General features: G+C 50.5%; 2 protein-coding genes and 1 non-coding gene across 3 annotated transcripts in view; 2 read left to right on the forward strand and 1 right to left on the reverse strand.

Moving 5' to 3' along the window:
• Nucleotides 1-5,802, forward strand: part of LOC133342325 (calpain-8-like) — a 32,691-nt gene extending 26,889 nt beyond the window's left edge. Inside the window, exons 20-22 of the mRNA XM_061551411.1 lie at nt 3,505-3,621; nt 4,607-4,662; nt 5,065-5,802. Coding sequence (XP_061407395.1) covers nt 3,505-3,621; nt 4,607-4,662; nt 5,065-5,091 — 200 coding nt within the window. The 3' untranslated portion in view covers nt 5,092-5,802. The remainder of the gene's footprint in view (nt 1-3,504; nt 3,622-4,606; nt 4,663-5,064) is intronic.
• Nucleotides 5,803-6,738: 936 nt separating this feature from the next.
• On the reverse strand, nt 6,739-6,820 carry TRNAS-GCU (transfer RNA serine (anticodon GCU)). The gene has a single exon. It is a non-coding gene; the product is annotated as a tRNA-Ser (tRNA).
• Nucleotides 6,821-8,066: 1,246 nt separating this feature from the next.
• LOC133342326 (sushi domain-containing protein 6-like) lies at nt 8,067-22,543 on the forward strand. The gene is made up of 9 exons (XM_061551412.1): nt 8,067-8,333; nt 11,208-11,389; nt 13,827-14,030; nt 16,412-16,524; nt 18,169-18,319; nt 19,124-19,318; nt 20,207-20,354; nt 20,723-21,117; nt 21,911-22,543. Exons 2-9 carry the CDS (start codon nt 11,227-11,229, stop codon nt 21,931-21,933), a joined length of 1,392 nt encoding a protein of 463 aa, XP_061407396.1. The 5' UTR covers nt 8,067-8,333; nt 11,208-11,226; the 3' UTR covers nt 21,934-22,543.
• Nucleotides 22,544-23,199: the final 656 nt, after the last annotated feature.

A 23,199-nucleotide genomic window follows, 5' to 3' on the forward strand; every position in this document is an offset into this window, starting at 1 on the left:
CACCACGATACACCACACCACGATACCCACGATACCCACGATACACCACGATACACCACGATACACCACGTTACACCACGATACACCACGTTACACCACGATACCCCACACCACGATACACCACGATACACCACACCACATACACCACGATACACCCGTTACACCACGAATACACCACGCCACGATACACCACGATACACCACGTTACACCACGATACGATACACCACGATCACCACGATACCACCACGCCACGATACACCACTAGACACCACACCACGATACACCACGATACACCACGTTACACCACGATACCCACGATACACCACACCACGATACACCACGATACCACTATACCCACGATACACCACTAGACCACCACCACTTACACCACGATACCCACGATAACACCACGTTACACCACGATACACCACTATACACACACGATACACCACGATACACCACGATACACCACGATACCACCACGATTACACCACGATTACACCACAGATACACCACGATTAACCCACCCGTACAACCACGAGTACACCACGATACACCACGTTACACACGATACACCACGATACACCACGATACACCACGATTACACCCCGATACACCAACGATACACCACGATACACCACGATACACCACGATACACCACCGATACACCACGATAACACCACGATACACCACGATACACCACGATTACACCACGATACACCAACGATACACCCCGATTACACCACGATACACAACGATACAACCACGATCACCCCACGATACACCACACCACGATACACACGATACACCACGATACACCACGTTACCACCACGATTACACCACGATTTACACCACGATTACACCACGATACACCACACCACGCACATACACCACGATACACCACGATACACCACGATACACCCACGATACACCACGATTACACCACGATACACCACGAACACCCACGATACACCCCACCACGATACACCACGATAACACGTTACACCACGATACACCACACCACGATACACCACGATACACCACGATCACCACGATACACCACACCACGATACACCACGATACACCATGATACACCGCGATACACCACGATACACCACGATACACCACACCACGATACACCACGATACACCACGATACACCACGATACACCACACCACGATACACCACGATACACCACGTTACACCACGATACACCACACCACGATACACCACGATACACCACGATACACCACACCACGATACACCACGATACACCACGATACACCGCGATACACCACGATACACCACGATACACCACACACGATACACCACGATACACCACGTTACACCACGATACACCACACCACGATACACCACGATACACCACGATACACCACGATACACCCACACCACGATACACCACGATACACCACGATACACCACACCACGATACACCACGATACATCACGATACACCACACCACGATACACCCACGATACACCACGATACACCACACCACGATACACCACGATACACCACGATACACCACGATACACACACACCACGATACACCACACCACGATACACCGCGATACACCACGATACACCACGATACACCACGATACACCACGATACAACCACACCACGATACACCACACCACGATACACCGCGATACACCACGATACACCACACCACGATACCCCACGATACACCACGATACACCACACCACGATACACCACGATACACCACGATACACCCACGTCACACCACGATACACCACACCACGATACACCACGATACACCACACCACGATACACCACGATACCACCACGATACACCACGTTACACCACGATACACCACTATACACCACGTTACACCACGATACAACCACGCCACGATACACCACGATACACCACACCACGATACACCACGATACACCACGATACACCACCCACGATACCACCACGATCACCACGATACACCACGATAACCCAACCACGATACACCACGATACACCAACGATACACCACACCACGAGATACACCACGATACACCCACGATACACCACACCACGATACACCACGATACAACCACGATACACCACGATACACCACGCCACGATACACCACGATACACCACGATACACCACGATACACCACGTTACACCACGATACACCACGATACACCACACCACGATAACACCACGATACACCACGATACACCACGATACACCACGATACACCACACCACGATACACCACGATACACCACGTACACCACGTTACACCACGTTACACCACGATACACCACGATACACCACGATACACCACGATACACCACACCACGATACACCACGATACACCACGATACACCACACCACGATACACCACGATACACCACGATACACCACGATACACCACGCCACGATACACCACGATACACCACACCACGATACACCACGATACACCCACACCACGATACACCACGATACACCACGATACACCACGCTACACCACAATACACCACGCCACGATACACCACGATACACCACACCACGATACACCACGATACACCACGATACACCACACCACGATACACCACGAAACACCACGTTACACCACACCACGATACACCACGATACACCACGTTACACCACGATACACCACACCACGATACACCACGATACACCACACCACGATACACCACGATACACCACGATACACCACGTTACACCACGATACACCACGCCACGATACACCACGATACACCACACCACGATACACCACACCACGATACACCACGATACACCACGATACACCACGTTACACCACGATACACCACGCCACGATACACCACGATACACCACACCACGATACACCACACCACGATACACCACGATACACCACGATACACCACGTTACACCACGATACACCACGATACACCACGATACACCACACCACGATACACCACGATACACCACGATACACCACGTTACACCACGATACACCACACCACGATACACCACGATACACCACACCACGATACACCACACCACGATACACCACGATACACCACGATACACCACACCACGATACACCACACCACGATACACCACGATACACCACGATACACCACGTTACACCACGATACACCACGTTACACCACGTTACACCACGATACACCACACCACGATACACCACGATACACCACGATACACCACGATACACCACACCACGATACACCACGATACACCACGTTACACCACGATACACCACGATACACTGCACCACGATAACCCAGAAGTAGATTGGGACATTTCCTAGGAGTGGGGGGGGGGGGCAGTCCTTAAATGTGAAGCTTCTTCAATGGGGCCTGCATTAATACAAAAAAAAAATCCAAATTCCATTATCTGGCAAATATAAAAAAAATAGCAACTTTGGGGGTGGGGGGGGGATTGTAGGTGTGCTGACCTTGAGCCGTGTGTGGCGTGACCCCGCAGGTGTGAAGCTGCGCATGGCCGTGTACGAGCGCGCGTGGACGCGTTTCGCGAGCGCCGACTCCAGCCTGAGCCTGAGCGCCTTCGTCAGCTGCGCGTGTCGCCTGCAGAACCTCTTCAGTGAGGCCCCCATCGCCGTCCTGGCAAATCGTCGATCATCACCACCATCGCCAACATCGCCATCATGGTTATCTGATCATCACGATAGCCAGCATCAACACCACCATCATGATTATCATCGTCAACATCGTCGTCACAATAGCCAACATCAATCACCATTATGGTTATCATCATCGAGGAGCATAATCCATCATGCAAACTCCGGTCATCCGCGCAGTGGTTTTTGGCTAACCGTCGAACAAAGACGGTCACCGCATCACACGCTTTCAGATGCGCTTCTTCGGCCGTCTGGAACGCTCTTCTGTCCAATAATAGGAAGCCACTGGAGCTGTGCACTTTCAAATCTACATTGAAATCTCATTACTTTAGAACAGTGTTTTTGTATTTAGTTTATTATCCTTCCCCCACACTGACGATGAGCACGGTTGGCTACGTACGACGCGAAAGAAGTTCAACATACGTACATCATCACGATGGTCAGCATCAACATTAGCATTTATCATAATCAACATCATCATCATGACCATCATCAGCAACATCATGGTTATAATCATCAACATCATTATAATTATTAACATCATCATGATCATCACTACTATTAGTATGCGTCAACACTCATTAATTGGCTGCATTTTTTAAATAAAGGACCGCAGAACTTGGGGAATTGTTGGCAGTCCCAGCTCGATGCCTGGTTGCTGCTTTAACCACTCGTCTGTGGTTCCACAGCAATCGTGGGATTCAATTTGCGTGAGCGACGACGATGAGATGCATACAACTAATCGTTTATTGTCATCAACATCATCGTTCTCATCGCCACCATCGACAGCAACATGACCAAAGCCGTCGTCAAAAACCCACCACCACCGTGGACCTTCATAACTATGGACGCTCGTCAACCATCAGCGACCGTAACAAAATTAAAACATCAACACATCATCGGTGTCGGGTCACGTGACTTGTGCCCCCTCTCCCCCCTCCCGCCCAGGTGTTTACGAGGTGGAGAAGGAGAGAACGGGAGAGGCACTTCCCGAGTTTGACGAGGTGAGGCCAAGGAGATAGTCTCCGCCTGCCATCATCGCTCCACCCTCACGTCACCCCTTCGACATTCCACTCCGCCCATCGCTCTGCACACTTCATCACTTCATCCACACGTCACCGCTGTATACATCACTCCGTTCACCTATCCACCATCCATCCACCCATTCCTCCATTGCTCCTTCCACCCATTCATCTGCACGTCAACCCACATACCATCCACCAACGCTCGTCCTTCAACTCACACCATCTTGTTCCTGCTCCCACATCCCCTTATGCCCCCCTCACATCCTTCCCCCCCCCCCCCCCCAATTTTATCCCGACTATCCCTTCTCCCCATCCTCTCATGTCTCTGCTCCTCACATCTCTCCCCTTGCATCCCCCCCACGTCCCCGCCTGGTGACACAGTGGGTGACTGCGTACATCGGGCTGTGATGAACCCGGGTGACCCTGGTTGACCTCTGGTGACCTCGGATGACTCCAGCTCACTTCTACTTGGCTCTGGGATGGCTCATGGAGAAGTGGTGATGGTGTGATGACGATGATGCTGCTGTTGATGATTGTTAACATGCCATTTATTTACCCGGGCCAACCTTTTTATCAGAAGGGTCCTGCTACATTGGGATGTTTGGCCGTGAATTCCGTAGTTAATGAGAGCATGGCTGCATGTGGGAGAAAAGCGGTGAGGAAACCCACCCTCACCTACAGCACTTGGCAAGCCCTGGTGCTGGTCAACCCATCCAGGCCCTAGCCTGCTGAGCTTCATGATGATGGTATTTGATGGCAATGGTGATGGTAATGGTACACAGTGAAGACGATGGTGATGGTATTAACAGTATTTTGTTATAATGGCAGTAATGGTGTTGGTGGTAATGGTGCAAACATTAGCAGTGAGGTTAGTTCTAATCAATGCATTGATGGTTTGTGGTGATGGTGTTGACGATAATACAGGGATGCTGATGTTTGTGGTCGTCATGACGGCCATGATGATATTACAGTATTTGATGATGATGTTGGTGGTAATTATCATTGTGGTGGTGATGGTAGTGGTAATGATATTTCGGTAATTGTGATAAGGATGGTGACGTCGATGATGATGATGTGTACAGGTTGGGTGTTAGTCCCCTCTCTCTCTCTCCAAATAAACAACACATCGTTTTCACCTCCTAAAACCCGAGTCTGTGGTCGAACTTCGTTTTCACCCAGTAGAGGGCGTCACGCACACGCAGCTTGCATGACAATTACACTTCATCTCACGGATCCACCTCGATTATTGGAATGGGTTAATACTGGTAGGAACCCACTGGTTCCACCAGCCCACAGGGGATTATTGTGTCCGTCCATCCGTCGTGCAGGGAGGGGCTGGGTGGGGAGGGAGGGGCTGGGTGGGAAGGGGAGGCTGGGGAGGGGCTGGGTGGGGAGGAGAGGGTGGGGAGGGGCTGGGTGGGGAGGGTGGGGAGGGACTGGGTGGGGAGGGTGGGGCTGGGTGGGGAGGGGAGGGTGGGGAGGGGCTGGGTGGGGAGGGTGGGGAGGGGCTGGTGGGGAGGGTGGGGAGGGGTTGGGTGGAGAGGGTGGGACTGGGTGGGGAGGGGCTGGTCACCCCGTGGTGCCCCTATAAAACTCAACGTTTAACCTGCTCACGCCGGCTTGTGCCCGCCCTCACAGTGGGGCATATTTGCAGAATACACCACGCCGCCGTTGACCCTGGCCATTGACCGAGCAACCCAACGTTCCTACCAGCTCCCTCCGCAGGAATGTGTTTGCTTAGTAATGACTATGCAGTTAATATCGACTTAAAGCTTTCGTGACTGCAGGAATCCATATTCTTTGAGTCTTTCGGTAAAGTCACGTAGACAGGTTAAAAGAAAAAACTACGTTTCGATCGAAAATAACAAAAAATTACGACGTTTCAATGGAAACGTAGTTTTTTTGTTATTTTCTTTCAACCTATCTTCGTGACTCGTGACTGTATCGAAATACCCCAAAAAATGACTACGCAGGACAGTACATTATATTCCAATATTGAATTATCTGCGTGAACGAGACGAAGATAACATTTATTTATTTTGTTAAAAATAATCGCGACGAAGGTGGGATTCGAACCCACGCGTGCAGAGCACAATGGATTAGCAGTCCATCGCCTTAACCACTCGGCCACCTCGTCTCGTTGGCCGCGCCCCCGCCTCGCGCCACTAATAGGACGAGTTCTGTGTCCACGAGCTCAGAGCAACGCAGAAGATAACTGGGTCCATGTGCGCCTGTGGTGATCCAGAACAGAGACGGAAGAACGTACAAGTATAACCCGTAAAAACAAAGTTTTCACTATAAATCCTTTATATGCGTGGCGGCTAGAGTCCTCTCGTCCTCTGGCTTGAGATGGCTGCCACCTATGGGTCAGATGATTGCATTGCACCATTAAGCAATTGGTAATTAAATATAATATTTTTGTCCTAAAAAGTGTAAAATTTTGGAAAAAAAAATTCACGAACATTAATTGTCACGCACAACGAGTCTGTGTGGAAAATGTCAGCTCGATTGGATCACGGGAAGTGGGTTAAAAAACGACCGAAAGATTTGCACTGTCGTAAGCAAGCAAGCGAACTTAATATAAAGGATTTAATAAAGACGCAATGCCCCGATCCGCAAATCCGAAGGAGACACCGCGGCGTTCCACTCCGCGGTTTGTCTGGTCTCGACCACCTTGACTGTGACATTGGAGTTATTGCTCTGCCTCGAACATCAACCATACGAAAGGGGCCGTTCATAAATGACGTCACGCACCTAGGGGGGGTCAGAGATTTGTGACGATGTGTGACGAGGGGGGGGGGGGTTGAGAAATGTGACGTCACATCAAAATGCGCAACTTTAAATAAATATAGACAACGCGTTCTACTTAATTAAATTGACTTTTTAATAAATGTTTCTCCTACAACATCAGAGTGCAGCGCCGCATTAAATACGCACTACAATGACAATAGTTTAAAGCGATTTGAAGCATGTTTTATTTGGGGGGGGGGGGCAGAGCTTTGTGACGTCATATTTGAGGGGGGGGGGTCTGACTTTTTGTGACGCCGTGTGACCAGGGGGGGTTCAAAATTCGTCCCAAGTCGTGACGTCATCGCCTACTAATTTATACGAGTGACGTCAAAGCTCACGAAACTAACTTATCAAGTCGTGACGTCATCGCCTACTAATTTATACGAGTGACGTCAAAGCTCACGAAACTAACTTATCAAGTCGTGACGTCATCGCCTACTAATTTATACGAGTGACGTTAAAGCTCACGAAACTAACTTATCAAGTCGTGACGTCATCGCCTACTAATTAATACGAGTGACGCTTTGCCCATGATACGCGACGTCTGCCTGTGACGTCAACCGGCCACGCGCTTACCCCCGTCACGTGACGTCACCGGCGGAAGCAGTAGCGGAAGTGAAGTGCGGCGGGGCGATGAAGGCGTCTTAGAAGAGCGGAGCCGCGTCTCCCGTGCCCGCTCTCTCTCGTTCTCTCTCTCCTCCCCCCCGTTCCTCCTCTCTCCCATCGCTCTCCCATCTCTCCCCCCACCACCACCACCACCCTTCTCTCTCTCCCCAGGGGTCGCGGGGTCGCAGAACCCCGACAAGATCGGAGACCCCCCGGCGCCTACGGCCTAGCGGACAGGCCTCTGCCAGTCGACTGTAAATATCAACAACAGCAGCAGCAGCAGCATTTACACAAATATCAGTGACAACACCTACAGGGACACAATCATAGTAACAACAACAACAGCGACGGTACCAACAGCACCTATAGCAACTACAACATCGTTTATAATTACATTGACAGCAGTAACGATGATTATACAGTAGTAACACAAATACAACCGGCACTCATAGCGATAACTACACGACAACAACAACACTTATGTTGAACACGTAGCTGGCTTTCGCGACCAATATAATAAAGGTTTTTGTGTTAGATCGCGTTAAGTATAAATGTGTCACGTTTTGTGTTTACGTGACAAACCTTACCGGCTGTGTCGGGTGGTGGAGGGTTACGACACAACATTTATACTTAACGCGATCTCACCCAAAAAAATCTGTATTTTAAACAACACGTATGAGAGTAATTAACATTGACAATAACGCTTATTGCCACAGATTCTATGTTTCAAGTTAACTGGTGGCAATAATTGTAATCGCTGTACAAACAATGGTAGTACGAACAGCAGCATAAACATCAATAATAACAGCGATGGTAATAGTACATGGTAACGGCAACGCTACGACGGGTGACAACACAAACAGTACTCGTGAAAACAATATAAGCAAGCTACAGTAACAACGCCAGTCGTAACCTAATCAAGTTATAATTAGCGAATGTACGATAATAGGATTCGCAACGGTAACCCTATTAATAACATAGTCAAATTTAACATCACCAGCAATAACACTGATTCCAGAAAGAATACAAATACGAAGTCCAACGCTAAAGAAAATATTGTACCATGAATGTCAAACATAACAGTAGCACTAGTCACAACGACAATACTCCTCAACATTAAAACCCAACCATAGCCACTCTAAACACAACTAGAATACAAAAACGACGATTATAACAACAATAGTTATATAATAGTAATACTGTGTTCTATGACGAGCAAGAACTTGCTATGCTGTGTGGCGCTGGAGTATTTTGGGCGTAAATCGTTTAAAGTACAGTGGAGCTTTTACAACGTGCAATGTTTACACGACTCAAGGAAGCGTGATTTGTATTAACTTATGGCAGGGGTCGGCAACCTACGGCTCCGGAGCCGCATGCGGCTCTTTACGGGCTGCTTCTTGACGATATGTACGTGTGTACAGTATGTACTCAGATGCATTGCGGCTCTTGAAATACTGAATTTTGTACCGAATTGGAAAGAAATGGCTCTTCTTGTTATTTTGGTTGCCGACCCCTGACTTATGGGAATTTCCAATTCCTCTGGCGGGTTAAAGTTGTGGTTGTCTGTGTGCCAGACAATCGTAACTTGTGTGTGTGTCACTGCCTGTGTATGTGGGGAGCGGTGGTGTAGCGGTTAGCGCGCTGCGTTACGAACCCGGTGACCAGAGTTCGATTTCCACTCACGGCCAACACCAGTGACGATTATCTGAACCGGTCCTGGGCCTCCCCTAGGTAGACTCGGCCTCATGAGTATCTGGTTCGGTGCGTAAACATCACAACTGGGGAGACAAAGGCGGCCGGGCGTGGTTGCTGGCCACCAACCCCCTCGTGTGCCGTCCCGGCCTTTATAGGTGCTCGCTAACAGCACTGTTAAGGCTATATGGGGGATTTTTGTATTTTTGTATGTTACTGTTTGTGTGTATGTATGTATCACTACCCTTTTTGTCACTGCCGGTGTTTATCACTGGTGGGGAGCGGTAGTGTAGCCCTTTTGAGTACGAATCGTGATGGATATCTGAACTGGTCCTGGGCCTCCCCGAGGCTGACTCGGCCTCAAATAAGTTCCTGGTGTGATGTGTAAATATCGCCACTTGGTAGACAAAGGTGACCTGGTGTGGTGCTGACCACCCACTCCCTAGGGTTCTGTACCGGTCTTCAAAGTTGCTCACTAACAGCATTTGCCCCAACAGTCTATTAAGGGCTATACGGGGGATCTTTTTCTTTGTGTCGCTGCCGATGTGTGGTTGTGTCCCGGCCTGTATTTGCTTACGTCACTGCCTGTGTGTGATTGCCTGTGTGTCGGTGCCTGTGTGTGTGCTTGTGTCACACCACACGAAGCTCCGGGTCTTATTTGGCCACTGTCATGCCTCTAATGGAACATCTGCTCCACTTTGAAACTTTCAGGTTGGCCTGCCTATGATCCATCCTGGGTTTAACCAGGCTGGATTTGTGAGGAGCTCACATATCCTTGAAAGGTCTGGACATATTCCCATCAGTGAGCTCCTCTGGCAGGCAATGCTGCGTTGGCTGATTCATGTAGCTCACATGCCTAGCCACCAAATGCCCAAGTAGCTAGAGGGGGCTAAACGGGCGCATCACGGGCTGGAGAAAAGATGGACTGATGCAGCACAGGAGGATGTGGAGCAGAGTGCACTTCGTAACGACTGGTATCACCGGTGTCAAGATCGTCCTCTGTGGAGGAGGCCCGTGGGTAGTTGGAGGCAGTCACCCTCCGACAACAGTGGAGGTCAAAGGGACGACACTCGCAACAACGAGCGGAGCGCTGGGCAGCTAAAATGCAGCAAGCTGGCACAGTAGGTGGCCAGTCATCTCAGAAAACCCATAGCAACTGGATCTGTCCTCTAACCTCCTGTCTGTGAGCCTTCGACACTTCACGTGGGCCTGGAGTCCACCTGTCCTGGCACAAGTGCCTTGGTGACGTTACCGCCACTTAGTGACAAATGGCGGCTATTGTTGTGTTTCATCTGCCTATGGGTAAGGTCACCTGTGTATATTTCACCTGTCTGTGTTTCATTAGTCCGTGGGTGTGTTTCTTGGATGGGTGTGCGTTTCGCGTCTCTCTGGGCGAGGTTTATGTTCACAGATCTCACTCCTGTGCCATCCCACAGAGACAGGCTGGTGGGGGGGATGCGAGGGGGCCTGGGCCCACGTGGGGGGCCTTCCCAGCGTGGGGGACCGCTGTTCATGGGGTACCTGTCGGCCGCCCTGGGTGCCCTGCTCGTGCTCGCACCCAGCCTCGCGTATGCCGCCGTCGTCATCAGCACCCGTGCCGCCAACGTCATCAGCACAGGCGAGGAAACTCACCTGACACCGCCTGACACTGTTGGCACAACCTCATATACCATCAGACAACTGCGGAACACCAGATCGTCACTACCGGTGCTGTTGATGCTATCCAACCTTGCCCTGGCTGCTGCCAGATCCTGTAGTTGTTGCCAACTTGACACCCCACTCTGAAGGCTCCGTTACAAAATCCCACTCGCTGGTTTAGGTCTTCCCCTTAGTTACTAACCTCTGGTTGCCAATCCAATGCCTGTAACTTTCCCTCCTCCACATAGTACATGGTGTCCATCACAACCTCGATATCTACGACACTTTTCCTGCCACACTTCTATTCGGAACTTCCGAGTTGCTTACTTTTCCACATTATTCAATTCCTAGCATCCTTCACACACACCTGTATTCAAAGGCCAGAAGTTGATGTTTTTCTAGTTGCTTTACAAAATTGTAATGACAATATTGTCATTACAGTAAGTCCCCCGGGTTGCGGAACACCCGACTTACGAAAATCCGACCTTAGGGAAATGGTCCCATAAATCATGGAGATTTTTTTTATATGCGCAAGTAATGCGGGGCGGTGAGGTTGAATACCGGGGAGTGAGGCGTAAGGCGGGAAGCCGCCTTACGCCTCACTCCACCAAAACGCCACCTTCACGGAGCCCGAGCTTCACTAGGATTAAGGTAAATGGAATTTTTTGTAGCGTTACGTAATTTTTTTCCTTTTTGTAGCATTACGTAATTGTTTATTTTCTATGTTTAGAACTTTTTCCCCCATGTTTCTATTGCTAGTTTTCTTCATTTTAAGTTTATTTCACGAGTTATTTACTGGATGTACTTTATTTAACACAATTACGCTGAGGTTGCTTATGTTATCATCTAACAGCGATCGGAGAAGTTTAGGCCCAGCCTAATGCACGGTAAACGAACATTCGGAACGGAGCGCTTTCTGTTAACACTTAATATTAAAATGTTTCTCACGACGTTTCGGCCACAACGCAAGCAGCCGTCCTCAGACGCTGTCGCCTCGACAGACCTGGTTTTCACCTGAGGACGGCTGCTTGCGTTGTGGCCGAAACGTCGTGAGAGTTATTTTATTATGTTTTATTTTTATTATTTTATTACTTCCCTTCTACGTGACTTTACCGAAAGAAACAAGAAGATGAATCCCTGCAGTCACGAAAGCTTTCAATCGAAAATTCAAATGTTTCGTGGTATTGATAAACAGTTTGATACAATGATAGGGGTTTTCCCCTTTTTTCTAGCAACAAAACTGAAACCTTTTGCAAGGAATCATGCTTACATTAACCACAATACTTGCAGTTAAAATGCAAACAAAAAACAACACTGATAATTTATGCATTGTCCTTGAAACTGATTGGTCCACACCAGAGACAGCTTTCCTTAGAGCCTAGTCTCATAGAGTGTTCGACCAGAGGACGCCAAAAAGGCGTCATCTGGTCGAACACCGTTGTTGGATACAGTCTATGTTCCATTCGTTTAATTATGGGTCGTGTTAGGGTGGATATTCGATTAAATGAAAGAATCGTAGGAAGTGCAGAGCATATGTACAGCGATACGATACAGGTAACGATAGAAAACGGACGACAGCGTGATACGGTACTGAGAGAAAACGGACCTAGTAATTGGGCAGGAGAGGCACAACTATTTCCAGCTTTGGGATTTTATCGTTCATTTTGGGGGAAAATTGTTCAGTTTCCGACATACGGAAAATTCGGGTTACAGATTGTTCTCGGAAACCTAACCCTTCCGTAACCCGGGGACTGCTTGTAAATACTAATTCTGCTCCTGCCAAACACGGGAATTCCCCACAAACCAATCTGAAGTTTCTCTTCCTCGTGGGACACACAAGCCTCAGTTCTATTATAACAGTTCTCACAACCTGCTCGTCCGACCTCGGGTGTGATACCAACCGCGGAGGTATCACGCGTCACCTGACACCGCTGAAAACCACATCGCAGCCTTAGCATGTGGCTCAGCAGCAGGGGAGGTCATCGCGCTCATGGTGTCGCATTGGGCCACAGATACAATTACAGTACAGTGTAATCATAGATCTCAATGTCAGTCTGTTCGTCTCTATGTTAGCATGTGTCTCTTACCTATGTGAGTATGTGGATACTCTGTGTCTCTATCGGTGTGTGGGTCTCTGCATGAGACTCTGGGTCTCAGTGCTACTTGAGTCTATGGGTCTCTGTGTGAGCCAATAAAATAAATGCTATACAGACACAGAAGGCTTATTTATTATACAGAGAAAGGCAGTCAGTCATAGGCAGAGAAGAGGAAGGTCTTGAGCCTGGCCTGGCCTGAAGTCAACTGCACAGATGGGTGGGGGAAGGAAGTACCAAACTAGAAAAATGAGCAACCTCCTAGATCTTTTCCTCATGTCCCCTCGTGTCCCCGTGTGTCTCCTGTGTCTCCCGTGTGAGCAGTGGGGATAAAATGCGTTAGTCCTCGCATAGACCATGCGCTGCCAATGGAGACGCTATGGGAGGTCGGTGCGATGCTGGAGGTGCGGTGCTACCCAGGCTACCGCCTGCAACTGCCCACTCGCCACACCGCCCCGGATGTCGCCGCGACTCGCTACCCCGTGTGTCTCGGCAACGGAACCTGGGACTACCAGCCTGTGTGTGCCGGTGAGATGCCGGTGCCAGTGAAGGGTTAGAGTGGCAGGGTGGTGCAGTGGTTCCACTCGTGCCTCACAAGCAAGACGGCCCTGGTTTCGATTGCTGGTCAGGCACCTATCTGTGTGGAGTTTGTATGTCCTCCCCCTGTTCTGCATCAATTTCTCCTAGAATCTCCAGTTTCCTCCCAGGGCTAAACATCTCAAAGCTGAAAAATTACCTGCAAATTACTCGCGTAGTAACATCGCCCCTACTTCAAAAACTTGGCATGACAATCCAGAGTCCTGAGACTCGGTGATACTTTCCTGGGGATACATGCGTACGAAAAATAATCATTATACAGTTGTTGTAGAGTATAGAACTAGCTCTAGACGGAATATGGGCTTATGTACGGAGGCTGCGTTTTTTCTTTGCCAGGTGCCAGGCCATTTGAAACGCGAGTGAACCCTCGTTGAATATAAAACAACGGTGATAAAATAAACAATGTTAAGTATGTAAAAACGGCAATCGTCATGGCTACATCGCTCCCGTGCATGCTAATACATCGTCGATGCAACGAGAGTGCCATAACGGAACATCCAACCATTTTAGATATATATTTTAAAATATCCTGTTAAAAAAGTTTCAAACGCAGATCCTTGGGCACGCTGCCCAGGTGTGTGTGTACCTACATGATACTAGACAAAAATTCCCATCAACACTTAACAGATAAAATAACATGTTATTCCATCAGCCTCCATCTAGTTACTCTTTGGTTCTTTCAGTAAAGTCACGTAGAAAGAGCGCTTTCTCCTGCGTCAGCAGTTCTCCTGTGTTCGTCTCACCTGCTGACGGTTGCTTGTGTTGCGATCGAAACGTCGCGATCTATTAATTTTCTATCTACGTGACTTTACCGAAAGAACCAAAGAGTATGGATTTCTGCAGTCACGAAAGCTTCAAATCACTCAATCTAGTGATTCTCGAATAATCAATCATTACTTTTAGCAGTGGACAACTCTCGGCTAGTATAACTTCTCTGAGCCTCAACAGGAGGGTCTTGCCTATTAAACCGGAGCTACTGGACGACCTGCTGTTCTTGGCAAGAGCACTCCACAAACAGCACAGCGGGGGGGGCGGGGGGGGCCCATTCAGCACAGTGCAGATGGCATAAAACTCAATCTCTGCTGGCGTGGTGGTGGGAGCAAGCGATGAGGGTGTTTCGCGTGCAGGAAGGAGCTCGATGGATTGTTACATCACCGCGTGGTCACCGGCGGTGATACATTTGGGAGGCCTCATCCAGCAGTGGATATATCGTGGTTGATAATGATGTCAAGGAAGTGTCTCGCTGGTATGAGTTGCGTACAAGACAAGGGCTATTTGTTTTGATGGTGGTTGTTGTAAAACGGCTGCACCCCCAGTCGTAAGATTTCATTGCCTGTTTTTTTCTCCTCGCCCGGGGCAGCCGGGGTTTGCGACGGTGCTCAGAGCGCCATCGTCACAGGCCAGAGGCCAGGGGTCACAGCTCGGGGCTCCCGGACCCTGTGTCCCGCATGTGTGGTGGCGCTCCTGGGCGAGTTGTTGTCTTGGCGAAGTCGGGTCGGGCGGCGGTGCAGGGAACCCGGCGGTGTGTGACGTCGCTGTTGGGCGGGTTTGTGCAAGAGAGGGGAGAGCGGGGAGGCCGGTCACGCCACATTCCGTGTGGCCTCCCGTCACGTGTACAGTGCGGTCGCCAGTGTGCGCTTTGACGCCGAGACTAGAAAACCCACAAAGGCACAGATTAGTTTACCGATTAAAAACAAAAACTGCGAGTGTGAGGTGTGTTCGTGTGTGTGTCAGTGGGGAGCGGTTGTATAGCGGAGTCAGAATTAAACTTCAGACGCTGTCTTCGACAGACCTGTTCTCCACCTGAGGACGGCTGCTTGCGTTGTGGCCGAAACGTCGTGAGAATAATTTGATAATGTTTTATTTTTATTATTTTATTATTTCCATGCTACGTGACTTTACCGAAAGAACCAAGAAGATGAATCCCTGCAGTCACGAAAGCTTTAAATTGAAAAGTGTAAGGCGTGTTTGTGTGTGTGTCAGTGGGGAGCGGTTGTGTAGCGGTTAGCACACTGCACTACAAAACCAGCAGCCCTGGTCCCATTCCTGCTCACGGCTAACATCAGTGATGAATATATGAACTGGTAATGAGCCTCCCCTGAGTCGACTTAGCCTGAAATTATTACTAGGTGTGGTGTCTTAATTATCACGTCTGGGGAGATTAAAGCGGTCGAGCATGACGCTAGCCGCACCACTCCACCTCGCGTGCCTTGCCGGTCTTCATAGGTGCTCACTAACGGTACTTGCCGTAACACGTAACAGTCTGGTAAAGGCTACAAAGGGATCTTTGTCTCGTGTGTGTGTGAGTGTAGGCTGTCCGGAGCCGCAGGTGCCTGACAGCTGGGTGAGCGCCAGTGGTGTCACCCCTCCGGCGTACGGTGGTGCGGTGGACATTGAACCGAGGGACGGTCATGAGGTGGTGCAGGTGGGAGGCGGTGGGAGGAGCGTTGGCGGGGTGGAACCGGGACTCAGATATAGTGACCGATAACGCAGGGAAAGGTTTGACAGGGTAATGGGATGATGTGCCGAGAGGTGGATGGGCTGAGCAACTGATGGGTTCACTGATTGAGTAGTGGGTAAGTTGGCTGGCTGATGCAATGACAGGCTGACTGATTGATTGGTGGATGTGTTGACGGGGTGATTGGTTGACAGGTTGATGAGTTGACGGGTGGATTGTAGACTAACAGGCTGACCGGTTTACTCATAGATGGGCTGACTGGTTGACTTGTTGTTAGGTTGACTTGTTGTTAGGTTTGACTGGTTGTTAGGGTTGACTTGTTGTTAGGTTGACTTGTTGTTAGGTTGACTGGTTGACCTTTGTGTTAGGTTGACTGGTTGACTTGTTGTTAGGTTGACTGGTTGACTTGTTGTTAGGTTGACTGGTTGACTGGTTGTTAGGTTGACTGGTTGACTGTTGACTGGTTGACTTGTTGTTAGGTTGACTTGTTGTTAGGTTGACTTGTTGTTAGGTTGACTGGTTGACTGGTTGACTTGTTGTTAGGTTGACTTGTTGTTAGGTTGACTTGTTGTTAGGTTGACTGGTTGTTAGGTTGACTTGTTGTTAGGTTGACTGTTGTTTAGGTTGACTTGTTGTTAGGTTGACTGGTTGACTTGTTGTTAGGTTGACTGGTTGACTTTGTTAGGTTGACTGGTTGACTGGTTGTTAGGTTGACTGGTTGACTGGTTGACTGGTTGACTTGTTGTTAGGTTGACTTGTTGTTAGGTTGACTTGTTGTTAGGTTGACTGGTTGACTGGTTGACTTGTTGTTAGGTTGACTTGTTGTTAGGTTGACTTGTTGTTAGGTTGACTGGTTGTTAGGTTGACTTGTTGTTAGGTTGACTGGTTGTTAGGTTGACTTGTTGTTAGGTTGACTGGTTGACTTGTTGTTAGGTTGACTGGTTGACTTGTTGTTAGGTTGACTGGTTGACTGGTTGTTAGGTTGACTGGTTGACTGGTTGACTGGTTGACTTGTTGTTAGGTTGACTTGTTGTTAGGTTGACTTGTTGTTAGGTGACTGGTTGACTGGTTGACTTGTTGTTAGGTTGACTTGTTGTTAGGTTGACTTGTTGTTAGGTTGACTGGTTGTTAGGTTGACTTGTTGTTAGGTTGACTGGTTGTTAGGTTGACTTGTTGTTAGGTTGACTGGTTGACTTGTGTTAGGTTGACTGGTTGACTTGTTGTTAGGTTGACTGGTTGACTGGTTGTTAGGTTGACTGGTTGACTGGTTGACTGGTTGACTTGTTGTTAGGTTGACTTGTTGTTAGGTTGACTTGTTGTTAGGTTGACTGGTTGACTGGTTGACTTGTTGTTAGGTTGACTTGTTGTTAGGTTGACTTGTTGTTAGGTTGACTGGTTGTTAGGTTGACTTGTTGTTAGGTTGACTGGTTGACTTGTTGTTAGGTTGACTGGTTGACTGGTTGTTAGGTTGACTGGTTGACTGGTTGTTAGGTTGACTTGTTGTTAGGTTGACTTGTTGTTAGGTTGACTTGTTGTTAGGTTGACTGGTTGACTGGTTGAGTGAAATGTTTGACTAGTTGACTCTGTGAATGGCTGGATTGCTGTTGCCAGGCGGACGTGGGGGACATGCAGCAGTTTCCGGTGGGCTCAACGCTGGCGTTCTCATGCTACCCGGGCTACGTGCTGCAGGGCGCACGCTCCATCTCCTGCACAGAGGCGCTCAGCTGGTCCGCACGCCCTCCACAGTGCCTCGTCTCCCAGTGTGAGTAGTGGGGAGGGCTGGGAGAGTGAGGAAGGGAGCAGAAGGGAAAATTGGAGAAACTGGGGGAAGAGAGAAATGGGGGTAGAAGTGGGTGAGAGGGATAGAGAGTGGGAGAGAGAAACGTGCCTCGTCTCTCGGTGTGAGTGGAGAGAGTGAAAGAGAGTGCAGGATAGAGAGCGAGGAAGAGGATAGACGAGAGAATCGTGGGGGGCAGAGTCGGGGAGTGACGTCAGAGCCTCACAGTGGAAGTGAGAGCAAGAGAGAGAGAGCAGGATAGTGAGGCTGTGGGAGAGAGCTGGAGAGATAGTGGAGCAGAGAAAGGAGCTGAGAGAGGAGCCGGTGAGATATGGCTTCGGATTGGGGAGGCCTTCATGCAGCAGTGGATTCATCATGGTAGGTGATATTGCAGTGTTGTAATGGTGCCATCATGTGCATACCTGTGTGTGTGGTGTGTATGCCTGGTGTGTGTGGAGTGTATGATCGGTGTGTGTGGAGTGTATGTGTGTGTGGTGTGTATGACCGGTGTGTGTGGGGTGTGTGGTGTGTATGACCGGTGTGTGTGGGGTGTGTGGTTTGTATGGTGTGTATGCCCGGTGTGTGTGTGGTGTGTATGGTGTGTGTGTGTGTGTGGTGTGTATGACCGGTGTGTGTGGGGGGTGTGTGTGGTGTGTATGACCGGTGTGTGTGGGGTGTGTGGTGTGTATGACCGGTGTGTGTGTGGTGTGTATGACCGGTGTGTGTGTGGTGTGTATGACCGGTGTGTGTGGGGTGTGTGTGTGTGTGGTGTGTATGCCCGCTGTGCAGTCTGTGAGGTGCCCACGCGGCCGCCCCACGGTAGCTTCCTGTGCCACCCCGGCCCGTGCGACCGCTACGTGGGGAACACGGTGGTGGAGTACTATTGCGACGCAGGCTTCACCCTCAAGGGGGAGTACCGCTTCATCACGTGCCACAAGGGCGTGTGGTCGCCCCCGCTTGAAGTCGCCTGCGTGCCCGACTCGGGTCAGTGCTGCTCATGGCCCCGCGCCGGTGCCTTCAACATAACACGAGCCCCTAACACTAATGCCTAGAATCGCACTAGCCCTATCCCTAACCTTAACCCTACTCCTCCTATCACTTATCCTTACTGAATGCTAACCCATAACACTAACCACACTGAAATTGACCTTAATCCAAACATCTATTAACAGATCACCCTGAATGATCCCAACCTGAGTTGATTCTCGGCCACCAAAAACATCAGTGGCGAGTAATAATTGAACCAGTCCTTAGCCTCCGCTTCACGAAGCCGCGCTGACCAGCGTGGTGAAGTATGGTCAAACAACTCCGATGGCTGACACAGTGTGGGGAAGTTTTCATTCAGAAGGGGACTGGCAAAGGGCTGTCAATTTTATCTCCCCTCTATCGAAGCTCCCAGGAAACCTTTGCTCAGTGGAAGATCGCTCATTCTCCTCTGCTGTCCCCACAGTCTGGAATTCCCTTCCCCCATTCGTCCGTGCTATCGACTCCCTGTTCAAGTCTCGACTGAAGACCTTCCTCTTCTCCTTTGCCTGACTGACTGCCTCTTTCTCTCTAGTATAAATATGCCTGCTGTGTCTGTGCAGCATCTTCTAATGCGATCAATTTTCCATACTATAGATAGCCATAGACTCACAGACCCGTAGACGCACATATAGACCTATTGAGTGACACGGAGACCTGTAACTGAGACCTGCATCTGATTGCCTTCATAATATAAGCATGCACCCCGTGTCTGTGCGGTGTGTTGAGATGCAGTCACATTAGACGTGTTATAAGTCCACATTGTGTTGTATTCTACTTACCCACTGAATTCCAATTGTGTCCACCCCCACGTGTCCACCCTGCGTGTCACGTGTCCACAACGAGTAGCGGACCCAGGTAACGCCCGTGGCGACAAGTCGCTGACGTCGCCGTGGGCGATCGTTGCCGCGACGGCGAGCTCCGTCGTCATGGTACTGCTGCTCATTGTTGTCCTCGTCATGCTGCAACCTCGACTGAAGAGCCTGCGGCATGCACGGTGAGCAATGGCCACGAGGTGTGGGGAGCTAGGATCTGGTGTGGAGAGGGGCGATGGGGTGTGGGGAGGGGTGGCAAGGTGTGGGGATGGGTAATAGGGTGCAGGGAGGTGTGGAGAAGGCCTACGATTTGGGGGATGGGACGACGAGGTGTGGAGAGGATTGGCGAGGTATGTGGAGGGATGAGTACTTGGTGCGGTGTGTAAACATCAGCACTGGGGAGACAAAGGCGGCCAGGCATGGTGATGGCCACACCACTCCTTTGTGTGCCGTGTTGGCCTTCGTAAGTGCTCGTGAACAGCACTTTGTCCAATGGTTTTGAAATGCTAAACAGTATCTTTGTTTTGTGTATATGCGTGTGCACGTGCAGTCGTGAGCGCGGCATATCGGGCTCCGGCGCCACGCTGTTGGTGGATGGCGTCCCCGTCTCCCTCCCCTCCTACGACGAGGCCACTGGGGCCTCCGCTCTGAGCTCCCCACTCGAGACGTCCGGGGTAATCCCAGGGGCACCCCTCTCCCCGGCACAGCCCCCCACCCTGCTACTTCTACACCAGCAGCAGCAGCAGGCGCCCGCGATCCCCGGAACCCTGCTGCTTACGGGGATTGGCCCGGCGGGGTCCCCGCACGCCGCCGACAGGCGTCAGGGGCCGTCCGCGGAGGCGGGGGTCTGCGCCGCACCGGCGGGGGTCGCGTTTTCGGACGGTGACGGAAGCGAGGACGGCACCGGCAGTCTACTGTCCATGTCTCTGGCGGCCTGCGCCGAGGGTGAGTGGTGCGGTGGGTGCCGTGTGGCGTGGAGTGGTGGGGTGCCGTGTGGAGTGGTGCGGTGGGGTGGGGTGCCGTGTGGAGTGGTGTGGTGGGGTGCCGTGTGGAGTGGTGCGGTGGGGTGCCGTGTGAAGAGGTGTGGTGGGGTGCTGTGTGGTGCGGTGGGGTGCCGTGTGGCGTGGAGTGGTGCGGTGGGGTGCCGTGTGGAGTGGTGGGGTGGGGTGCCGTGTGGCGTGGTGCGGTGGAGTGGGGTGCTGTGTGGCGTGGAGTGGTGCGGTGGGGTGCCGTGTGGAGTGGTGGGGTGGAGTGTTGTGTGGCGTGGAGTGGTGCGGTGGGGTGCCGTGTGGTGTGGTGGAGTGCCGTGTGGCGTGGAGCGGTGGGGTGCCGTGTGGAGTGGTGTGGTGGGGTGGGGTGCCGTGTGGAGTGGTGCGGTGGGGTGGGGTGCTGTGTGGCGTGGAGTGGTGTGGCGTGTTGTGATGCTGCGGGGGGAGGGGGTGTGTTGGTGTGTGTTATGATATGGTGTGGAGGGTGCTGTGATGTGTATCGTGGTGTGTGTAAAGCGGCAGTGTGATGTGATATGGTGAGGAGTAGTTTGATATGGGGTGGTATGGTGCCGAGTGATATCGTGTGTGATGTGGGTTATGCTGTGGAGTGGTGTGTAGAGTGGCATATAATGATTGTGATGTATACAGATGTGGAGCGGTGCGTGGTGTATAATGTTTGTGAAGCATTACGTATGTGATGCGGAGTATAATGTTTCCATTGTCTGTGTGGTGTGGGCTGCGGTGTGCAGACACTCCACTGCTGGATGAGTGACCTCTCCTGGCTCCGACACCAAAATCTTCACCTCGCGTTCTTTAGGCTGCCAAGGCGGCGCCAATGGGAAGCGCCCCCCCCCCCCCCCACTCAGACCCTGCCCCCCTCCCCTCTCCAGTTTTAGCTTTTGTTTAAATTTGTTTTTGTTTGTAAATTATAAAATTAAAATGTCGACTTATTTATGGTGTAATGTGTGGAATCAGCAGCGGGTGGTGTGACTTGTATCGGCCTTCTTTACTCTCTTCTGTATTCTCTCATACTCTCCACCCCCCCACCCCTCCCCCCCCCATCGTGCCCCCCTATTTCCCACGTGTTGGGATTGCTGGCGGGGAGGGGGGGGGCTCTGTTGGTTTGGCGTTGGGGGGCGGTGTGTTTATCGTTTATGCGATGGAAGGTGCACGCGCGCGGTGCATGCTTTTAGCTCAGCTTCCTGTTCATTCGATTGCCGTCAGAAGAAGCCAAGGTTTACACTTTACGATTCTTATTAAAAAAAATACAAAAAAAACGGTATTCACGTTAGTTTTACTGTAACAGTCGTGATTGTGAGGAGAAATTCACGTCTGGGTTCTAATAAAGTCATTGGCTGTTTATGCGGTGGCCTTAACATTCACGCGGCTCCGAGGCCCTCCTGTACTCTCGGGGTGCGTGGTACCGGGTTTGTGTCGAACCGGTTGTGTGGTACCGGATATCTTGTACGGGGTGTGTGTCACACCGGGTATGTTGTACCGAGTTTGTTGTACCGGGTGTGTGTCCAAGAATGAGGCTCTCCACCACCTTCGCTTGGAGGTTTGGAGAGCCGTGCCGTGAGTGGTAGTTGGACATGGTAGAGATGGACATTGCCTCAACAAGCCTGCGATCATAAATCACTTGAATTCGATCCAGATAATAACTTGGTGCCATATCTCTTGCTGTCCTTAAGGGAAAGACTGGCGATCTGATCTCTAACCCCTAGGAACAGGTTTACAGATTTGCTTTTCTGTGAGGTCTTGGGGGAGGAAAAAACCCCTTGGCCCAGACAACATCGTGGGGGTAAAATGGGGCTAGACCTTGGGTTTGTGGAGCCTATTGGAGGAATTGGCCACCGCCTTTGGCAAGCTGATGTGTCATCTGCTGAGGAAGTGCCAAGAACAATCTAGAACCTGAGACCAAGTAAAACCATTGGGAAGAGATGAGCTCCCAAACGAACTTTCTAAGGGAGGGGTATGATTGCAGGCCGCCCTGCATGTCATTGCACCCGCTTAGACTCAGGGATGGGAGCCACAGGAT

The sequence above is a fragment of the Lethenteron reissneri genome, chromosome 14 (assembly GCF_015708825.2).
Source record: "Lethenteron reissneri isolate LAM-NWPU_2019-01 chromosome 14, ASM1570882v1, whole genome shotgun sequence".
Classification (NCBI taxonomy): Eukaryota; Metazoa; Chordata; class Hyperoartia; order Petromyzontiformes; family Petromyzontidae; genus Lethenteron; species Lethenteron reissneri.

What these genes read in the sequence shown, in the direction of transcription:
- LOC133342326 (XM_061551412.1), top strand. Translation starts at nt 11,227, where the DNA reads ATGCGAGGGGGCCTGGGCCCACGTGGGGGGCCTTCCCAGCGTGGGGGA. An exon ending in ACGGTCATGAGGTGGTGCAG is followed by an intron (nt 16,525 to 18,168) that starts GTGGGAGGCGGT and finishes TGCTGTTGCCAG; the next exon opens with GCGGACGTGGGGGACATGCA. An exon ending in CGCCTGCGTGCCCGACTCGG is followed by an intron (nt 19,319 to 20,206) that starts GTCAGTGCTGCT and finishes CACAACGAGTAG; the next exon opens with CGGACCCAGGTAACGCCCGT.